The 20,479-nt window shown below is 40.9% G+C and overlaps 1 protein-coding gene across 2 annotated transcripts in view; it reads right to left on the reverse strand.

Annotated features, from left to right (window-relative positions):
- The window catches only part of Ntrk2 (neurotrophic receptor tyrosine kinase 2), a 341,393-nt gene that overhangs the window by 281,225 nt on the left and 39,689 nt on the right, over positions 1-20,479 (reverse strand). For both annotated transcript variants that reach the window (XM_059262791.1, XM_059262792.1), the window contains exons 6-9: positions 19,033-19,187; positions 6,172-6,308; positions 4,937-5,069; positions 3,691-3,996 (exon numbers count right to left, since the gene is read on the reverse strand). In XM_059262791.1, coding sequence (XP_059118774.1) covers positions 3,691-3,996; positions 4,937-5,069; positions 6,172-6,308; positions 19,033-19,187 — 731 coding nt within the window. The remainder of the gene's footprint in view (positions 1-3,690; positions 3,997-4,936; positions 5,070-6,171; positions 6,309-19,032; positions 19,188-20,479) is intronic.

Below are 20,479 nucleotides of genomic sequence, written 5' to 3' on the forward strand. Positions count from 1 at the left end.
TGTCTGGAACCTAGCCAAGTTCCATCTCTCTTTTACGAACTAGGCCAGGTTTTCAGTAGCTAACATCTCTGGAAGGCACTGGGTCTTGTAGACACCTAAAGATCAGACAGCACCTGTCACTCCACACATCACCCTGGGTGGGTCCCTGTGGACAGATGCTGAGATCTGAAGACATTTTATAGAGGCCTTGCTGTGTTGAGTCTCTCTAGTGCCAACCTCACTCCCTCAGATATTACACACGGCACCCTGGGCCGAAGCAAGCCGGCAGCTCCTGTAGGCACACCCTCCTCCAAGCACAATGTCTGACACCAGGCACTGTTTTCACCTATCCAGAAATAGTGATTAAAAACTCAGCCTATGCCCAGGCTGTCTGTCTAATTCAAACTTTGCAAATTTTTAGTGTAGAGAATTTTTGTTTTTATTTATATTTTGATTTCTTTCTGTACTCTTCATTCTGTCTCCTAAAATAAACCCCTAAGCACAGCAACCATCTAAGAAAGCTAAGATGAATGAGGGACACACCCCACAGGGAACCAGAGTATCAGATGGACCAGGGCTGCTCATTCATGCTATGACTTGGACTTTCCTCCTTCCGTTTTTTATAATCATCAGAAATGCCACCAGTGAAATTAGATTAATTCTCACCACAAAGATTCGTGAGCGCTAACCGTCACAAATCACTACCTGACGACAGCAGAAATGCTGAAGGAATAACAAGTCAAACTTGACCTTCTGTTGTCCTTAATGTGGAATGCACCACCAGGGATATGATGGTTATATTTCTTCTTTCTTTTATTTGTTTCTTCAGTTTTCGGGTAGTTAAAAATGAAAGAAATCAAATCTAAGGACAGTTGTTATCTGAATGCTATGACAGTGAATCTCATAAATACCCAGCAAGACTCCATCCCACAGCTGACTGAGGTCAATCTCTAATTAGTCACATTGGTTTATGGCCCACCAGGGTCATCTATGTCTAATGTCACCCAAGACCAAGTCTCCATAATTTTCTCTTTCATTTATTATTCCTTGATTGCTGGCCTTTGAATAAACAGTTAAAGACAAAAATAAATCAGTCTTTTCTCAAAGCAGATATTAACAGTTTGCTTGCTTTTCCTTTTTCAGTGTGTGTGTGTGTGTGTGTGTGTGTGTGTGTGTGTGTGTGTGTGCCCATCCATGGGCATGCTCAGTGTTTGTAGGTCTGTGCTGCTTACATGAACGAATGAAGGTGCCAGAAGGGGACTCCAGGTGTCTCCCTCCATCACTCTCCACCTTATGTCTTGAGACAGAGTCCTTCACTGAGTCTGAAGTTCCCCCTTTTAGTCAGGTGGCTTGGCCAACAAGTTCTCAGGATCCACCTGTCTCTGCTCCCCAGCACTGGGGTTACAAGCACAAGAGGCCATGACTAGCTCTGACATGGACATTGAGTGTTTGAACCCAGGTCATCCCACTTTTGCAGCAAGCACGCTTACCTTCCTGAGCCATCTTTGCTGCCCCATGTTTTTATTTTAAAGACATAGTAAAAACAAGTAAGTGAGTACCAGAAACACGGAGGAAGAAGAACAACTTTACAAAATTTAGCTTAATTTAGGGCCCAGGCACCCGCTGTCCAGCCTGATGACCTAAGTTCCATCCCCAGGCCCCAAGTGGTAGAAAAGAAGAGGTGACGCCTATGAGTTGTCCTTTGACTTCCACACTCACCACACACACACACACACACACACACACACACACAACACTCACCACACACACACACACACACACACACACACACACACACACACACAAATAAAATATACTAAAAATTTAGTTGAATTTTTACTTTTTATAAATTTTTTTTAATAATTGAGAGAAACCCCCCCCCATTACAATCAAGCCAGAAAACAAAACTAACAACTTGGTGCATTAAAATGAGGCCACATGGATAAGAGAAGTTTAGTTCAGCCAAATATTAGCACCACAGAGGAATGTTCAAAGGAAAACACATCAAAATCCATCTAAAACTGGCCCTTCCATGTGTGAATTTCAAAGGACACAGACCTGCTTTTCAGAACTTTCAAACTCTGGGCCTTCACGTGAATCAAGTTTCACCCCAAAGAGCTTCAAAAGGCTGTTGATGGCAAAATCCAAATACAGCCTACAGTTCAGTGAATTGTAACACACCAGTGCCCCATCTTCATGTGACAGACAGATCATAGTAACAGAAGATGTCAACACTGTGAAGCCTGGGCAGAAGTTTCTAGAAACTCTGTCTACAACTTTTCTATAAATCTAAAATTACTCACAAATAAAAAATTTTACTGAAGAACAAACAAAAACCACGGTCCCAAGTTGGACTATCTGGCTTTGTTCCGAAGCTGTTGCTCCCACAAAGACACAAAAGAAGCTCGCTCATCTAGAGATTTACCACAGCAAACACAGGCAGGCAGCTAAGCTCTCAACTAAGAGGAAGATTTAATGGGAATGACGACGACAACCAGGGTGTCTGGGTGGTGCTTCCAATCACTCCTTGTTTCATGTACTCTTGTAGGGCTTTGGTAAATCAAACTGACATAATTCAAATTACATTTCAACATGCTCAGGAAGTCTGTATGTTTAGAAGATGTTGAAAAAATACCAAGGAAATAGGAGGTTTTTACATAAAGAGAATGGTTGCCCTCTTATTTATCATTGAACAAATTCACTGCAAGAGCGAAGGTAGCTTTGCATGGATCACCTTTGCCCACAACACTCACCTGATCTTAATCCCAGAGCTGAGCCAGAATTAACCAATTACATAGCTTAGAGTTATTTTTTTTTTTTATACCTGAGTATGACTTTCACCCTGTTTGCAGGGGACAGCCTGTCCAAACAGGCCGTTGCTTCAAATCTCCGGGCTTCTCTTTCCCTTTTGCTCTGCCACATCACTTATGTGACTTAGACTAACTCACTATTACAGTGAAGAGTTCTAATCACAAACAGGTCTCACCATCACAAAGCAGGCTAGCCCTGCAATAGAGCAATCACCTAGGCAACAAGACAGAGTGGACAGGACACGCTTCTGAAGGACAGTAGATAAAGTGACAATTGTCACTCCATCACTGTAGCCCTGACAGAAGCTTTCCTTCTGGTCAGGTAGGGCCTTCTCCTCCTCTGATAAAAGGATTGTTCACCATAGCCAGGTAAGCAAGATCCATGGTATTGGTTTCTAACCCATAAATAAGAAGGTGGGATTCTGACCCCAAATGGATATGAGTGTCAAAAATAACTCTTGAATATTTTATGAGCCAACCAGTGACTCTGCTCTTGATTTTTCATGGGACTCAGCACTATTGATGTGAGATCTCACTAAACATGGAGATGATGATAAGAATAATCTTCTCATGATCTACCAACGCTCTCCATCTGTAATCCTGTGTGGATCTGATCACTGCTCAGACTTGTTCATCCCCTATCTTCTGTAGGTCACACTAGTCCCTTTCCTTGACACAACTTCACCCAATGAATCACTTTAAACTGGTGGCCTTTAAGAGGCAACATCTCAACAAGGTCTTCAAGTTCCCAGCTGTCTACACTCTACACTTGGCCATGAGGAGCAGATCTCTTGTATCACCAATGCCAGCTACACTAAAACCAGGCCAGGTGGCTTTCAAATCCAGTCACTCATTGTACCACTCTGCCCTTTCCCCAGGTGCAAAACCTTCAGGTACTCACCATAATCGATTCCAGGTCGGCCCATGAAGTGAGCAGAGATCTGTCTCTCATCCTTTCCATACTCGTTCTTGGCCATTAGAGTGTAGTCTCCATTATTCATATGAGTGGGATTATCTAGCTGGAGGCAGCCGTGGTACTCCGTGTGATTGGTAACATGAATTTTAGTACAGATGTATTTGGATTCATTCAGTATTGCCCCATTGTAGAACCACTGAAGTGCTGGCTTGGGGTTGCCTCTCACAGTGAATGGGATGCACCAGTGGTGGTCTGAGGTTGGAGATTCGAGAAATGTGATAGTTGGTGCAACTAAATGAAAAGAGAAAGAGTTAATAGCACCAGAAGGCTCAGAATCCTCCCCATTGAGTTCTGGGTCATTAAGAAGGGCTTTTATTTAACCATCATTTAATTTAAGAAAACCCACAATCAGTACTCTAGGTCAACCATTTTGTATCATCTGACTGATTTAACTCCCTACCAGGAGCCTCAGAGAGCAACTTGCCCCACTCCACACACGACTCACAGAACACAGCCAGACTCTGTGGTAGGAAGTGTTCAGTTGATGTTTACTCTGGCTTTGTTCAGGCACACACACGCACACACATACACACACACACACACACACACACACACACACACATCTTAATATTATGTGGATTCATCATAAATAATGAGAGACACTTTTTTCATTAGCAATTCTTCCTTAAATAATTAAAATAGCTATAAAATCACTATATTTGAAAATGACTTTGGAAATGTTCTTTGAATCTCTGATCCCATGGAACACACGCTAAAATGTATCAGACTAATCAACACAGTGAATGTTGCTATTGTCACTGATTGACCAGCATGGAGTATGAAAACCTTATAACTTCTGCTGCTGCTGAATATCAAATACACTTTTAGATGTGCAGAATTATAGTGGTCCAATTTTACTAGATTCTAAATGTCCATGTTTTAATTCCTGAAATGTCTGAGGTCTAATTTAAGCTTGAAAAACAGCCTGGCAATTATCTGACTTTAAATGTATGCAGCACCTTATGCTTGGGGGAACTGAGCACAAGCGAGTGGTCTCTACACAGACTCCTCAGGACGAGCACCAGGGGCTGACATCCCTAGTTAAGCACACACAAAAGCCTGGAATACACTCTTGTGTCCCCAACTTCAGGAGCCAGTGACTACGCCAGTGACAAAGGCAGGACACCACAGTCACAACCTGTGGAAAGCACACACTGCTCTCACTACGTACAATGCACAGTGAGGTTCACAGAATCTTGATCTTCTCCTACGAGGTTTTCTGCCACACAAGAGATTTGCTTCCCACTGTCATCAGATGAAATGTTCGTTATCCTTAAGGAGCCCTGCGTGTAGCTCGTTTCATTCTACAAATAACAGACAAAGGAAATCTTGATTAGAACTGATCCCAAAGCATCAACTTTTCTTCCTGAAATGGAGTACACACACACACACACACACACACACACACACACACACACACACTTATACACACTTACACACATCACACACACACTTATACACACCATTCACACACACCACATGTACATACATATACTTACACACTCTATTGCACACACCATACACACTTACACACTTTTACATACAACACACACACACACACACACACACACATATATATATACACACTTAAACACACTCTCTTACACACGCTTTCTTGCAGGTACCAGACTCAAGTAACGGTAAGATATTCTCTTGTTCTGGATTTCAATTGCTCCATGTTGAGTTTGACTGAGTTCCTGAATTCTTACCCACCTTCCTCCAAGGGCAAAGACTACAGAACTGTCCCATCTGTGCTCAGAATGACACAGAACGCATTATTATCTGAAGGCTCTCCTCCAATCTGATGTGTACAGATAACTAAAATGTAATCCTAAATTAGCCTTGTCTAACTAAGGATAAATAGAGAATAAATGACATCAAAAATTTATTTCAAATGCCTACATGTGGGCCCATAAAATATTGGGTGGTTTTGATGGTTGGTAAAGACCAGCAACTTGACAATGCAGGGTCACCAGGGAAGGGAATCTCAAAGAAGAACTGTCTGGGTTAGATGAACCTGTGAGAGATTTTCTTAACCAGATTAATTACAGTGGAATTATCTACCCTAAAAGTGAGTAATGCAGGTCATACTACTTTGATTCTGAACTGGTAAAAAAAAAAAAAAAAGAAATGAGTTGATATATGCATGCATTAATTCACTGTCCCCTGCTGCTGACTGTGAACTTAATGTGACCAGCTCCTCCAAGCTCCTGAGGCTGTGACTTCCCAGCTATGATGGATTGGAACCTGGAACTGAGCACCCAATGAACGCTTTCTCCTTTAAGTCACGTTTGTCTGGGCCTTTTATCACAGCAACAAAAAGGAATCTAAGAGAATGGTCATCAGTATGCTCAATACGATCTGCCCATTGTCACACTACGAGACAGAACTAAACACAAGCCTTACCATGTGTTTGGAAACCAAATTCCCAACATCCCAGTACAGGGTGGGGAGTGGGTCACCCGCCACACTGCAGGAAAGTGTGATGGAGTTTCCTTCCTCCACGGTGAGGTTAGGGGCAGCCAGACGTGCAGATGGCAGACCTACAAAACAGAAAAGCACACAGAAATACACAGGAACAGTTAGAGCCAGAATCAAATGGAGAGACCACCTACGTGTTCACAGAAGTCCCGCCCTCCCCTATCCCCGCCCCAGTAACTCCTTTAAGTCTAGAAACCTACCGTCAGACCTAGAGTTCGGGAGAATCAGACTGTCAAGGAAAACTAGTTTGAAAGATTTCTCAAGTATGAAACTCAAACTATAACCGTGTTAGAATTTTCCACGTCAAGTTAGAGTTAATTATTATTAATTAAATTGACTATCTTGTTCATACTAATGATGAGAAGTTATATGAATCCTTATCACAATGAAAAATTCTTTATTTTAAAACTTAAAAACCCTTAAATGTATTTGTTGTTAGGGCAAATTGTGAACATTACACATATTTTTTAGCATTTCAGTGGTGTGGTTTTTATACCTGATATTTCAAGAGCTAGACAGTTTTTATTTTAATTCCTGCTATTTTCACTTCTTCAGGCATCTCTCCTCCCAGATGTACACACTGCCTTTCACCACCAAGAATCACAGTAACCTTTTCCTAAAGCAGGGCTTGGAGGACTAACAATGTGTTGGTCCTGCCAATCAAAGCAGCCCCCCTACTTGGTATGAGGACTATTTGGAGGGACTATGATCACCCCAATAGCCAAGCCTCACAGGACTGTGATAGAACGTTGTCTAAGAAGCATCTTGGCGGTCAGAAAAGGCAGCTCATCTGCAATCACTATTAAATTATAATTAACGCACCTATTTGCCAGCAGCCAGACTGCCATGTATGATACACAAACCCTTCGTTCTTAGCCAGCCCTCACTGGCTAAGACCCTGTTCTTTAGTATCGACATCACACCACACAATATTTGTACATAGTGTGTCTCATAGTGTTCTGACCACTGGGAGAGGACACTCTAATAAAAATCCGGCTTTCAGGGACTTCTGAAACCTTCTTGGAATGCACCCTTCCCAAAAGCATCCAATAGAGAGGAATATTAGATATTTTGGTGGTTTCAAAGAGGCCCAGGCTATCCCAAGTTTCACAAGGCAACAAAGCACACAACAATGGTTAAGAGAAAGCACAGAAAACAAAACCCAGGCCTTAGATACTAAACCTCATTTGTACGAACTGTGTGAATTAGGAAGTAGGTCAAGGCAGAATACCATTAAAGTTGGTGGTGTGGTCCAGGCAACTTCTTAAAAGTACATGTTTTCTTTATTTTTAGCCTAACAAGTAGCCTTGTCATTTAAAGAGTCTATAATCATATAAAACCTGTTATTAAAACTACTCAAGCTATTGTGTGAGGAGTAGTCCAGCCCCACCCGGAAGGCACTGCTTCCTGTTCCCAGAAACACCCATTTCATCTACTTGCATTTCTTTACTATTGATCTCCACCCCACTAAATATTATGCTTGTACTCCTATTTGTTGGGTTTTTAGTTGTAGAATTACCTGCTGCTCTCCTGCCAGGAGAGAACTGGAGACTATGCCCATCTGTGCCCCAACCTTTCCCACCTGCCTACTCCAGACTCAGCACAGCTCCATCTTTCCACATGCTGTGAAGTTACATTATCTACTGAGGAAATAAATTTTACCATGATATGTAAACCGTATTAAGAGCTGAACTATCTAAAACCCATAGAATCTATCTAGTTATCTTCATATCATTTTGAAAAAGAGACCATTCCAATTACTCAGCCCAATGGAAGGATTTGGACATTCTCCCAATGCCCTGTTTCAATGAGGAAAAAGTCTATAAATATAAAAAAAAAATGTAAATCCATCATGTTTTCTATGAATGCCATATCCTCAAATCTACCTGGAACTCCTCAAAATCTTTGTTTTATTCTCTTTATAGACTGCATCTCTAGTTTTCTCCTGAGGAAAGAGGGTCCCATCACCTGAACCACACAGAGCAAAAAGCATGTTGACTGTGAATACACAGCAGGCTTTCAGCCACTGTCTGTCATGGTGTCACCTACACTCAATGCACAAGTCCCAATTTCCCTTGGGTTTCTCTGTGCACCACTTGGTAACCAACATTCTGACAGTTACTAGACATCCCTTTGCTTTCTCAGCTAATACCTTCTGGTATTTGTTGGCTCCATTTTCCTGTATTTACAGATGTATTTACTGCCTCTAGGGTGACCTTGGGAGCCAAATGTGTTCCAAAGATGCCACTCCCTCCCATAGCCCCATCCTAATCATGGAGCCTAAAGATGTCCTTTTAGGTACCCCAACTACAAAGCTTTGGGATGTGTGCTCCCCTTTAAAAGTACATTTGTTATTTTAGATATGCTGAGCAGAGAAATGGTCAAGTGGCCTTTGGTAGGATATGCTGCATCATAATCTTAATTATTCCCATAAAGTCTGGTTTAGTATTTCTTTTCAAACATCAGTTTAGATGACTAACGGCCCTGAAGACATTTATTTACAGTAGAAGCAATAGCAGCATTTGCTGGGTGCTCATTAAAGTAAACATTCTTATGTCTACAGTGTTATTGAATCCTTATACATAACCTTGAAGACATATACTTTGTACTTGTTTAATTAATGGAGTCTGTAAGTATTATAAAAGTCAAGCACATCTTTCAAAGCTGCCCAAGTCAATGTAGACTGAGATTTGAATCTAAAATAAAGGGCCTTCACCACTACAGTACATTGCACACACTCATCTTTGCACAGACCATGCATACTATATCTTATCCATGATCTGAGAATCTGGTTCATTTGAAAAGAGTTCTGTGCCTATTTTGCGAAGGAAGAATGAGTCTCCTTATTATAAACTAATCGTCTTGCCCTGTCATAGGAGTTTCCAAAAAAATCTGTGCAAAATTGGCCAAGCTTAGATCTTTTAAATGTAAAGTCTCCTGCAAATGAGTGAGCACCTGTCTCCAGCTTTGATGTGCTGGCCAAGACCCAATAATGGAAAAAACAATCTGTACTTGAAATATCACTTGAGGCTTAATTAGCACAATAAAAATGAATTGGGAAGCATGGATCGCCAAGGCGGGATAAACCACTTGCCAGGCACTACTTCCTGGCTTAATAAGATTTGAAATAAGCACAAGCACACAGCAAAGCCCAACAACGCTTCCAAAAGCTGCTAACACACTGTGATAGACCTGATTGCAAACACTAGGCCATCTCCCTTCTGCGAGGAGAACCTCACTGGAGATGAGAAATAGCCACCGTCCCCAGCAGATGAATACCTCCATGTGGATGCTCTTGACCTGGATTTGTTCAGAAAAGAAATGCTCACCTGCCTTGTAAACTGGACAGAAAAACAGCTTGTCAAAAATGAGGGACCTTGTCAAAAACAAAGCCTCTTCCCCAGGCAGTATGGGTTGAACACAGAGAGTTTGGGTCTCTAACATTCTCCTCATCCCGCAGACCACAGTTTGAGTAGAAGGGGTTTAGACAAAGGGTGTTAGACAATTGTTTACTAGGCTTTTGTTTCTACAACTGTTATTCCTAAACTCAACAGGGGCCTGAATCTCTTCGACCAAAATTTCCACAAAGTGTGTTCTGGGAGAATTTAATACCTTAAGATGCCCATGCATGTGTGGTAGGGATGGGGGCATGAGGCAGAGACAAATGTAAGATTAAAAGTAGCAAAGGAGAAAGAGAGAGCTATAGAAAACTGGGTGATTGTATGTCTTACCATATAACAACCCTCAGATGTCTTTCTCTGAGAAATAACAAAACATGAGCCACCATTGCGCCTGTATCTCCACAGGTGACTTAAGTATGAGACTGTTGGAACTGTGATCTTGTCAGTTTCTTTGAAGCAATTTGACACAATATAAAATATTTAAATCCAGTTTAAAATTTTTCAATCCAGATGCCAAATCCTTGAAAGCAGCCGATTCATTTTGATGATAGTGAGTAACAGCAATGACCGTCCTCTGTGAGATTCTTAAAATGCACTGTCTCCAGTACTCTCCTGCAGTCACCCCACACACCCAAGAATACATTAATGTCTGTATTTCCCAGTGAGGAAACTAAAGCTGAGCAAGTGTTGAAACTAAACAGATGCTTGTTAACCATTGCTGACCCCCATATCTGCCCACAGCTTTCACCAGTGCATGATTGGCTGCCTCCTTAGATCTGATGGGCTCCGCTCCACCCAGCGATGGCACGCGACTCTTAAGATCTGAATGGGAAGTCTAGGGTCCTCAGCCACTGGCCCAGAATGCATAGGTTGCACATTTCTGATAAAGGAGAAAATCACGTCTCTGCTCATTTGGATTATTAACTAGAAAGTCCTGTTGTATTTATCGCTATTCACTGTGAAGACATGCTGGTGTGCCTTGTCAGCTTGTCCAGCAGTTCTGAGCTCTGTTTATTTGATGTTAGCTTATCATTCACAGGTATAAAACCAGCCCAGTAAGTTAGGATTTTGTCTATATTTTATCTTTTTTCTCTCCTTTCTTTTAAAAATTGTATCAATTTACTTTGTTTTATGTTTATGGGTGATCTGCCTGAGTGTATGTATGTGCACCGTGTGCACACAGTGCCCATGGATGCCAGAAGAGGCCATCAGATCTTCTGCAAATGCCTGTGAACCATCATGTGTGTGCCAGGAATCAAACCCAGGACCTCTTGAAGAGCAGCTGGTGCTCTTAATCACTGAGCCATCTCTCCAGCTGCTCCTCCCCGCCCCCTTCTCTCTGTGCATAAAGAACCCATAGAATTCTACTTTAGAAAAAAACAATCTGGACCTTCCTCTATCTTTGGGGCATACTTTCCAGTTTGATACCAAACAAAACATACAGATAGGTAGTTAGATAGATAGATAGATAGATAGATAGATAGATAGATAGATAGATGAAGAGATATGTGCACAGGAAAGAAGCCAGCATAGTAAGATTGATCTGTTTAGATGTAACTGCTTACATCATGCTGCAAAAAAAAAAAAAAAAAAAAAAGACAGAAAATTAAAAATGCATGTTCCTAAGCTCAAGCTGGAAGTTACACATTTAAGCTTTTGTGAGTCATGGTATAGAAGTGACAACTGCCAGATAACTTAGAAACAAGAGTTTCAGCAGCCTTGTTTGACATTCTAAAAAGGATAAAGAAAAGCACTGACCACAGTGGGCTTTGCTTCATTTTCAAAAACAAAAACTAATCTCTAATAAAGTGAAAGCAAACAAAACAAGATACAGAAGCAGAAGTGTTTTCTTTCCATCTTCAGATGCTTTGCTGATCGAGATTCCACACTGAGCATCAGAACAGCTTTCCCTTTTAATCTATGAATGCTGACAATGCAGAACCATTACCAACTGAGTTTCAAGCGAACAAAAGAAGGTGTGTCCTGCTATGCACTAAGCAGAGATGTGCTACTACAAACTGTAGCTGAAGCTGAAAGTAAATCATAGAAACAAATCATTGACATCAGTCAGTCCAGGGAGCAAGGCCTCTCTTCCAGGCGTGCATGGATCGTTCCCAACCTTCATCACCACCTGTCCTTACTTTGTGGATGATGTTTTAAGGAGTACTTACACTAAGTTTGGGAAAAATTGAAAATGGAAATTGTTACTATGAATAACAAAGAAGCCAAAGGCAGGTGTGATTTCCGTCCAGGGGTGTTTTAGAGCATCCACAGCAGCAAGCAAATCTGCCCATTTACAGTCACTCTTACAGCAATTGCTTGTTAGCAGACTCATCTGAGGGGCTGTTTTGATATAACCCAGAGAAATACCACCTTTCCTAACTTTACCCTTTACCTAGAACAGATCATTGCTTTCTGAAGAAGCCTCCTTCTAGATAATATTAAGCCATAATTGTAGTATTTAAAATTTAAAGTACAAATCCAATTAGCCAGAAGAAATTATTGAAAAGCTTCTATTAAAAAAGACTGATGCGGTGTGCAGAAATTGAACAGAAAATATTTAAAATAATTTTATTTAAAACACTAAAAGAAGCTGGTATTAGTGGCTCATATCTGCCACTCTAGAACTCAAGAGGATAAGGCAGAAGGATTGCTGTAAGAAGCCAGCTTGAGCAGCATAGAGAGGACCTTCCTTGATCCTGCCCCACCCCCACAAAATCCATATCAACACAACCCATCTGAGTTAGGATCCATTTGTAGGATCCATTTCAGTTCCTCAGAAAGCTGGTCCACTGCACCACCTTATCCAGCTAACGTGGAAATTGCAAGAATGTACCTGCCACCTCACATCTGATGGTTTTTCTGAAGCTTAAAGGGGTTGTGCAGTCACAGCATGAATAAAAGGATGGTCATCATTGCAGGTGGGGACCCTCCGCAAATACTGTTGGTCATTTGACTGTTAATAGTAATGGTGCTAAACTCTTACCCCTGCCCCTGGCTTGACTAATCAGTACAAAGTCATAGGAAGAGAAGAAATGGGACCCTCTTCAATTCAATAAGGACAGGCATGTCACTGGAAATTCAGGGTGGCCCTAAGATTGAGCTGAATACAGGGTTGAAAGTGTAACTGCCACACTAGACACCCCCACCCTCCCAGTCCAGCCAAGAAAAGAAAAATGTCAACCCTCTCATAACAGGGCCCCTCTTCAACACCACAAACATTTCATTCTAAGAATAAGATGATTTGGGACTGGTGAGATTGCTCAGATTCCCTCTGGCAGGAGACAATTGACTCCCATAAACTGTCCTCTGATGTCCAATCACATGCCATGCCACGTGTAACTTGCAGACCCAGAGGGGAGACCTGGGCTGACACATGGTAAGGCCCACAGATATACAGGAGCAGTGGAAACTGTGGTGGGGGCTGAATCTGGCCTGGGATTAGGTCTATGGGCTTGCAGGGAATTCTACAACTATAATTCTACGGTGAGGGGAGCTGGGGGCTCAGAGAGGAAGCCTAAGGTGTCCACAGGGATAGGGAGCCCCACTGCTCCCAGGGCAGTACCTGACACTCAGGAGAAACAGTTGCTGGCCCTAAGTACCAATCCCACAGAGGAGAATGACACCTAGACTCTACTATGACTTAGTCCTCTCCTGAACATAGTAAATGCATCCACCAAAAGAAGGATAGTGAGTTGAATTTTAAAAGATAAGAAGGAAAGAAAAAAAGGAAGGAAGGAAGGGCAAATCAATAAACTAATTCTAGATGTGCAAGTCCTAGGATAGAACACACACACACACACACACACACACACACACACACACAAATCTGTTGAAAGAAATGCCAACCCTAGCACAGGAAGCACTGAGAATAGATAAGACCAGCAATTTATAGTTAAAACACTAAATATGTAAAACAAAGAAAGCATATTGAAAGCAGTAAGAAATACCCAGTCAAATATAAAGGCTGACTCACCTGAACAGAACATCCTCAGCAGAAACCTTAAAGAGTAGGTAGGTTTTAAAGTTTTCTAAACCTAAAAATTTAGCACAATATATTTCCAGTCTCTGAAAGCCAATGATTGCTAACCCAGATTCTCACACCCAGCAAAACAATCTCTCATAATTGAAGGAGAAAGAAAAACTTTCCATGATAAAAACAAGCTAAAGGAATTCATGACCTCTTAGTCAGCCCTAGAGAAGACAGGTTAAAGACTCCTCCGGGCTAAAGAGTAAGATAAATATTTCCAGCAAGCTATAGGTAAGAACAAACCGCAGGAACAGCAGTTACACAGGGGAGACATACAAAACCCCAAGTACTATAAAAAAAAAGACAGGATTCAATACATACCTTTCAATAACTATAAATATCAATTGTGTCAATTACCCCAATCAAAAGACACAGTCCAGCAGACTCAACTGAAAAGTGACCTCTTTAGTTGTTGCCTCCAAGAGTGTATATCTTCATCAAAGAAGGGGTCAACTTTAGGGTGAAAGGCTGGGAAAGGAATTCCAAGCAAATGGAACTAAGAAACAAGCAACTGTCAGTGTTCTGATATGTGACAAATTAGATTCAAATCAAAACCAGCCATAAGATACAAAGGTCAGTTCATACTGACATGGGGAACAATTAACCCATGAAGAACACATTGCCATTCAAAACACAGAGTACAGTGAACATAGTGCACCCAGTTAAAACAAGTACTACTAGATGTAATGGCAGACAGATCCCAATACAGTGAGGTTAGAGGACTTGATTATCTTGTTCTCAATAAAAGACTGGTCATCCTTTCACAGATACTTTTTAGGAAAACAGTATTACTGATATCAAAACCAAATAAAGACACAGCAACAAAAAGAAAATTATATGGTAATTTATCTGATGATCATAGTTGCAAGGATGATCAGGAGAAAACTTGCAAACCAAATACATGCACACACCAAAAAGTCCATTCACCATGATCAAGTTGACTTCATTCCAATGGCACAAGGATAGCTCAACATTTACAAATCAGTAAGCATAATACATCACAGAAAGAGACTCAAGGACAGAAATTTCATGATCATCATAGACACAGAAAAGGCTTTTGACAAAATCCAGCATGGCTTTATAACAAAAGCCCCAAAGAAGCTAGGAATAGGAAAAACAAATCCCAGCACACTAAAGGCTATATGTAACAAACCAAATGGAGGGAAATCTGAACCATTCTCATTAGCACAGTAAGAGTGCTCATTATCTCCATTCTTACTTAATGTTGTGCTTGAAGTACTAGCTGAAGCAATAAGACAAGAAAAGGAAATAGAGAAGATACTAATGAGAAAGGAAGAGCTGAAATATTTCTAATTTTAGAAGATGTAAGATACATGAGACACTGAAGACTTCATCAGAAAATTCTTAGAGCTGGTAAGTATTTCCAGCAAAGTGGTAGGATGAAAAAATGTTCAACCTCACTCACCATCAGATGAGTGAAAACTAAAAACCTCTACCTTGCCCCAGCAAGAATCATAGACATTAAGAAAACACATACTAACAAATACTGTTGAGGGTATGAGCAAAAGGGAACCCTCAGGCACTGACAGAGGGCATGTAAAGTGGTCCAACCACTGTGGAAATAGCTGTGAAGACTCATCAGAAAATCAAAAATTAGAACCACCGTATAACCAAGCCCAACCACTCCTAGGTATTCACATAAGGACTCCAAGTCAGACACAGCTGCAGCTCAGCCATGTTCACTGCAGCTCTACTCACAATAGTTATGTTACAGAACACACCTAGGTGCTCACAGATGGGGAATGAATCAAGACAGCATGGCCTGCTTTCCAGACACACAGAAGAATGAAGTTATGTCATCCACATCAACTGACCAATAATCTGTTAGGTGAATCAAGCCAGTCTCAGAAAGACAAGTGTCTCAGGTTTTCTCTCACTTGCAGGTCCTGGATTTTGCAAAGATACATAAAATCACATATATGACATAAATATAGAAACACAGTTGTTTAAGGAAACAAAAGGTACATACTAGAGGACAGGAGGGTTGAAAAGGGGCATGGGGGTGCAGAGCGAATGCACTCAAAGCACATCATAAATTGATTGAAAATGTCCTTAGGTAGCCCAGTAGCATGTACAATAAATATGCACCAGTGAAAACCTTAAAATACATTTTTAAACCTTTAAAAACTTCCACTGAGCATCATTATCATCTTCCCAACTGTTTCCCCGTGGTTTACTCATGTGTGTCTCAGTGTTATAAATGTATTTGGTGTCTCTTCTCTGCCATTTCAACAGGAACACACACCTATGATGGTATGGAAAGAAATAGTTCTAGTTTCTTAAGTAAAAACCCATAGGTTATAGCCTTTCCGATGTATTGCTGAATTACCTATTAATTCACCTTTATAGGCATTTTTCAAAGTACATTATTTATCTCCTAATGCTTTTGTTGTTGTTACACATCTAGGAAATCATGCCATTTGTATCTTCTGATAATTGTGAGTGTTTTCTTCTAATAAGTGGCAATACATGAAACCCAATACAATCATTAGTCAGTAGCTTGTAAACATTTTCTTTTAAACAGAAAAAAATAAAAACAAAATTTAAGATGATAAAACACTAAGAAATGGGTGAAAAAATATAAGTATTTTTTCCTTTTTAGTATTATAAACTCTAGACACTTGCAGAAAATGCATGTGGAAATATATGTTACAAGTGTTTTGGATTTATTATTTTGTCAAAAAAACCCAGAAGTATACTTTATAACATTAAAACAATTAAAAAACAGAAACTAAAGATGAGAATAAATGAAAGAAAAGGGGAAATGCTACAGAGAATTAAGGAAAGTATAGAAAGAGGTGCATTCACCAAGTCATAAAACAGTTCACTATACACTGAAGAATACTTAATAATCAAGAAAAGACAAGCTCAAAGGCCAGGAGTCACTTTTAAGAGATAAACTAAGAAGTTTGCTGATATCAGGCTACACAACTTGCTAGAGTGGTAAGGGTATAGTAGACTTTAATGACACACATCTTATAAAAGTTCAGCTCTCTGTGATGTCTTCTAGAAGAACATTTACAGGAGCATGAAGAAGGATTGTGGGAACACTATGATAGTAATAATACGAGAATTGAGGCTGGAGAGGTGGCTTAGCAGTTAAGAGCACTGGCTGCTCTTCTTAGGACTGGGTTCAGTCCCCAACACACATGTATGTGGTAGCTCACAACAATCTGTGATTTCAGTTCCAGGGGGTCAGACGCCTTCTTCTGGCCCCTGTGGATACTGCATGCCTGTGGTGCACATATATTCAGGCACAAACATATATACAAATAAAATTTTTAATTAAAAAATAAATAAAAATAAAAACCTTTCTTTAAAATGGGAAATAAGCCAAATAGCCATCAGTATGAAACACTTAGTGTAATTAAGATACATTTGACCACAAATGCTCTGCAATAGTTAGAGTCTAATGGGTCTGTCACTACTTACTTAAAACGATTATAAATTTTAAAAAGTGTGTTTTTATAGAGTACAGGAAATACTTTTTATGACAAAATTACCTCTGCAATTTCAGATAAATAAAAACATCTTGAAAAACACAAATGAATAAGGAAAGTACAAAATAAATTCTGCAGAAAATTGACTGACAACTAAGTATGCAAATTTACTGACACAGCCCCAAATGTTGCTTTAACAAGCACTGATAACACCGAAATGGATTACAAATGTGACCTTTTAGTCCTAGTATATCAATCAACCTCAGCTCCCTGGCAAGGGGGAGGGGTGTGTGTGAAAACGTTACTCTCAAACACATAATTCATTAAGAATTATGTAGAAAAACGAAAGAAATGAAAAATAGCAAAAGTAGACTAAGAAAAATAAGTATCTGTTTACTTTGAACATTTCTTCTATTCATATCTCAATGGTCAACCATGCCAATGATGGGTGAGCTCTGAACCCATGTCAGGACCAGGCGGCCATGTTTTAAGATTGGTAAGAGAGAGTTGGTGTCAGACAAGGACAAAGCAAACACCCATCTGGAGGCAGCTCATGGGACAAGAGCCTGTGTCCCATGGCCTCTCTTCCGTGTTTCCTGGATCAGAAAGCCAAAACAGCTACGTGGATTTGGGTGTGAGCAGCCGAGTGGCCAGGTGACTCAACAGTGACTCTCTTGTCCCTCTAGGCAGCGTCTCTCAGCTCTCTCTTATCAGTTGGGAACAGATACACACTAAGAGATATTTGGTGTGCTGGGTTTTTTTGTTTGTTTTTTTTTTTTTTTTTTTTGTTTTTTTTTTTTTTTTTTAAGGTTGGCTGGTAAGGAAGGTCGAGGGGAGCTGGGAAGAGAACAAAACGCAATTTCCTCACAATGAGAACAGAAGACTCCACCTGCAACATGGAAATCTGTGTGACGGATGAGTGATGTCTTCTAAGGCCCTTCAGAGTCAGCAGCGAGCACTTATTGTTTTACTATCATTATTAAATCCTCACCAAGAGTAAACAGCAGCAGTGCTGTTCTTAATAAAAGTGGGACTTCAAACAGGGCCTTCTGAAGGTAAACAGTTAACACACATGCCTGTGGACACAAATCAGGTGCTACATAATTTCCTGCTTTGTCACCAGCCACCAGGCAAGAGCAAAGAGAATTGTTTGTGAACTTGCCAACTGTTGGACTGATTAAAATTTTGATGAAGAAATAACACCCACACGTAGGTATTATAGAAATAAGTCACAGGATCATAAAATCCTAGCCATGACTCTGATTTTCCTCCTTGTGGGACATTAGCTCCCACTGAGAGCTGGGTTTTGTCCTAAGGTGTCCTTTTAAACTCTCCACAGGGAAATGCTGGGGGAAATGGGAGGTGGCAGGAGAGAGCCTGAGCCCAGACACAGGGACAAGCAGGTGGAAGCACAGCTGGGCACAGCACAAGAGACCCCAGTGTGGGACAGCAAGGCAAGCCGAAGGGACTGCAGGTTGGGACTGTCTGCTTCAGCTGTGGGACTCTCTCTGCATCCTGAGATCCTTCCCTCCATGTGACCTACTTGCCAATCAAGTGTGCATGTGACCTGGGATATTTTCTGGGAGAGTGGGTAGGTGGATGGATGGATGGTAGATGGACTGACAGACAAATCAACAGGGGAATTAACAGTCTACTTTTTTCTCTATGTTCTTCAATGTCAGCCATTCAGAAGTGATGTTCTACTTGGAAAGAATATTCACTGAAGGTGCTCCGGGCTGGCTTCTCCGCACTGCACATAAATGTCTGATTCACCAGAGACATCACAACACACTCTGAAGTCTGGGTAGTGGTTTTCTTCCCAGACTCACTACCATACCAAGGCAATTAGAATAATTAACAGCAACTAGAACCCATTGATTTAAAAATAAATTACCACAATTGGGTATCTGCAGGTTTGCCAGGGGGGTATTCTTGCTGCTTTCATTGAGGCAGTACAAATCCTGAGTGTCTGGGCTGGATTTAGTCTCTTGGAGAGTCTTGATCCACATAATGTCACAGGAACATGTGAATGGATTGCCCACCAGGATCCTACAGAACAGAAATGCAACCTGATCAGGCTCCCACTCAAATTTCAGCTTCACTAGCATTTATGAACAACTACAGGAGGAAGGCTCCTTAGCCGTCAACCTTTGAAAGTCATACCCACGTTCACGGCGTGACAGTACTTATTATTCACTCCATTATCTAATAACTACTTGCTACTGTTATGTGCAAACAAAACTGTAGAGGCTAAAGACAGCAAAGAGATGCGAAACTTTGCAGAACGTGTAGGAAAACAGATTTGAACAAACACAGCTATGACAGAGAGCATCTCATGATAGGGGAAGGTGCTGTTCTTGTACTTAAAAGAAGATGTCAGTGGTAATATTTTAGAAGCATTAATACACCTATTTCTGACCAGGTTAGAGACTTAAGAGTTCTCTCTTCAGTGGGGGAGCAGGACCATTGTGTCTCCATTTAAAATGAAATTAAAGATAGGGATCCAAGGCTGAGGTGCAAGACCTAGGAGGCTGTCTTTCTTGCCTTTCTGTGTTATGCAACCAGAGTCCTTTTCATTCAGGCAAGAAAGTTGAGGGCATAAGCTGGATGGAAGGAAGATAGAGAACACATATGCACATCCTCAACCCAGTGAGGCTTTCAGAGGATGATATGCTGGACTCCCCAGGCTGAGCTGTGCAGTCTACTGAAGGAGGGTGTGCAAAAAGACCTCAGCCATGCTGTCTGGATGCTAGTACTACAGTGGGTGAAAGAGGAAGTGGTCAAGAGGAAAACAAAAACCACAGGGAAAAAATCTTTAGTGCTATTTATAATGCTCAGTGGCCTATTTAAGATGAATTCCATTTATGATAATGAACCTTTAAATGAGGCCATTTTCAATCGTTACATAGACTCTGCCTGGCGCTAACCACAATACTTAAGATTTCCTGAGGACAGGACCTGGCTTTGCAGCATCGTTTACTCCTGTGGTTTTCTGATTGTGTTCTAAGAATCTCAGAGGTCCCAGGAGACTTTTCTGTGAGTTTCTTGAGGGGGAAATGTGGTCATGGTAGACTGGTTTAATTTGTATCTGCTTGCTCATCTCCAAGTATCCCACCAATATCAAAATAGGATTTGATGATATGACACATAGAATAGGAGATGGAAAAGACCCACCATTGGCTCAAACTCAAGTCACCCAAGCTATTTCCTAGAGTTCTGAGTACATAAATAGCCAAAGTCTTTCTAAAATCAGGCTGTAATCAAATAAGCTGAGTGAGAAAAAATGGAAAGGATGCTTCATTTATGAACCCAGGATGTACACATGGCCACACAGCACTGGC

The sequence above is a fragment of the Peromyscus eremicus genome, chromosome 5 (genome assembly GCF_949786415.1).
Source record: "Peromyscus eremicus chromosome 5, PerEre_H2_v1, whole genome shotgun sequence".
In the NCBI taxonomy this organism is placed as follows: Eukaryota; Metazoa; Chordata; class Mammalia; order Rodentia; family Cricetidae; genus Peromyscus; species Peromyscus eremicus.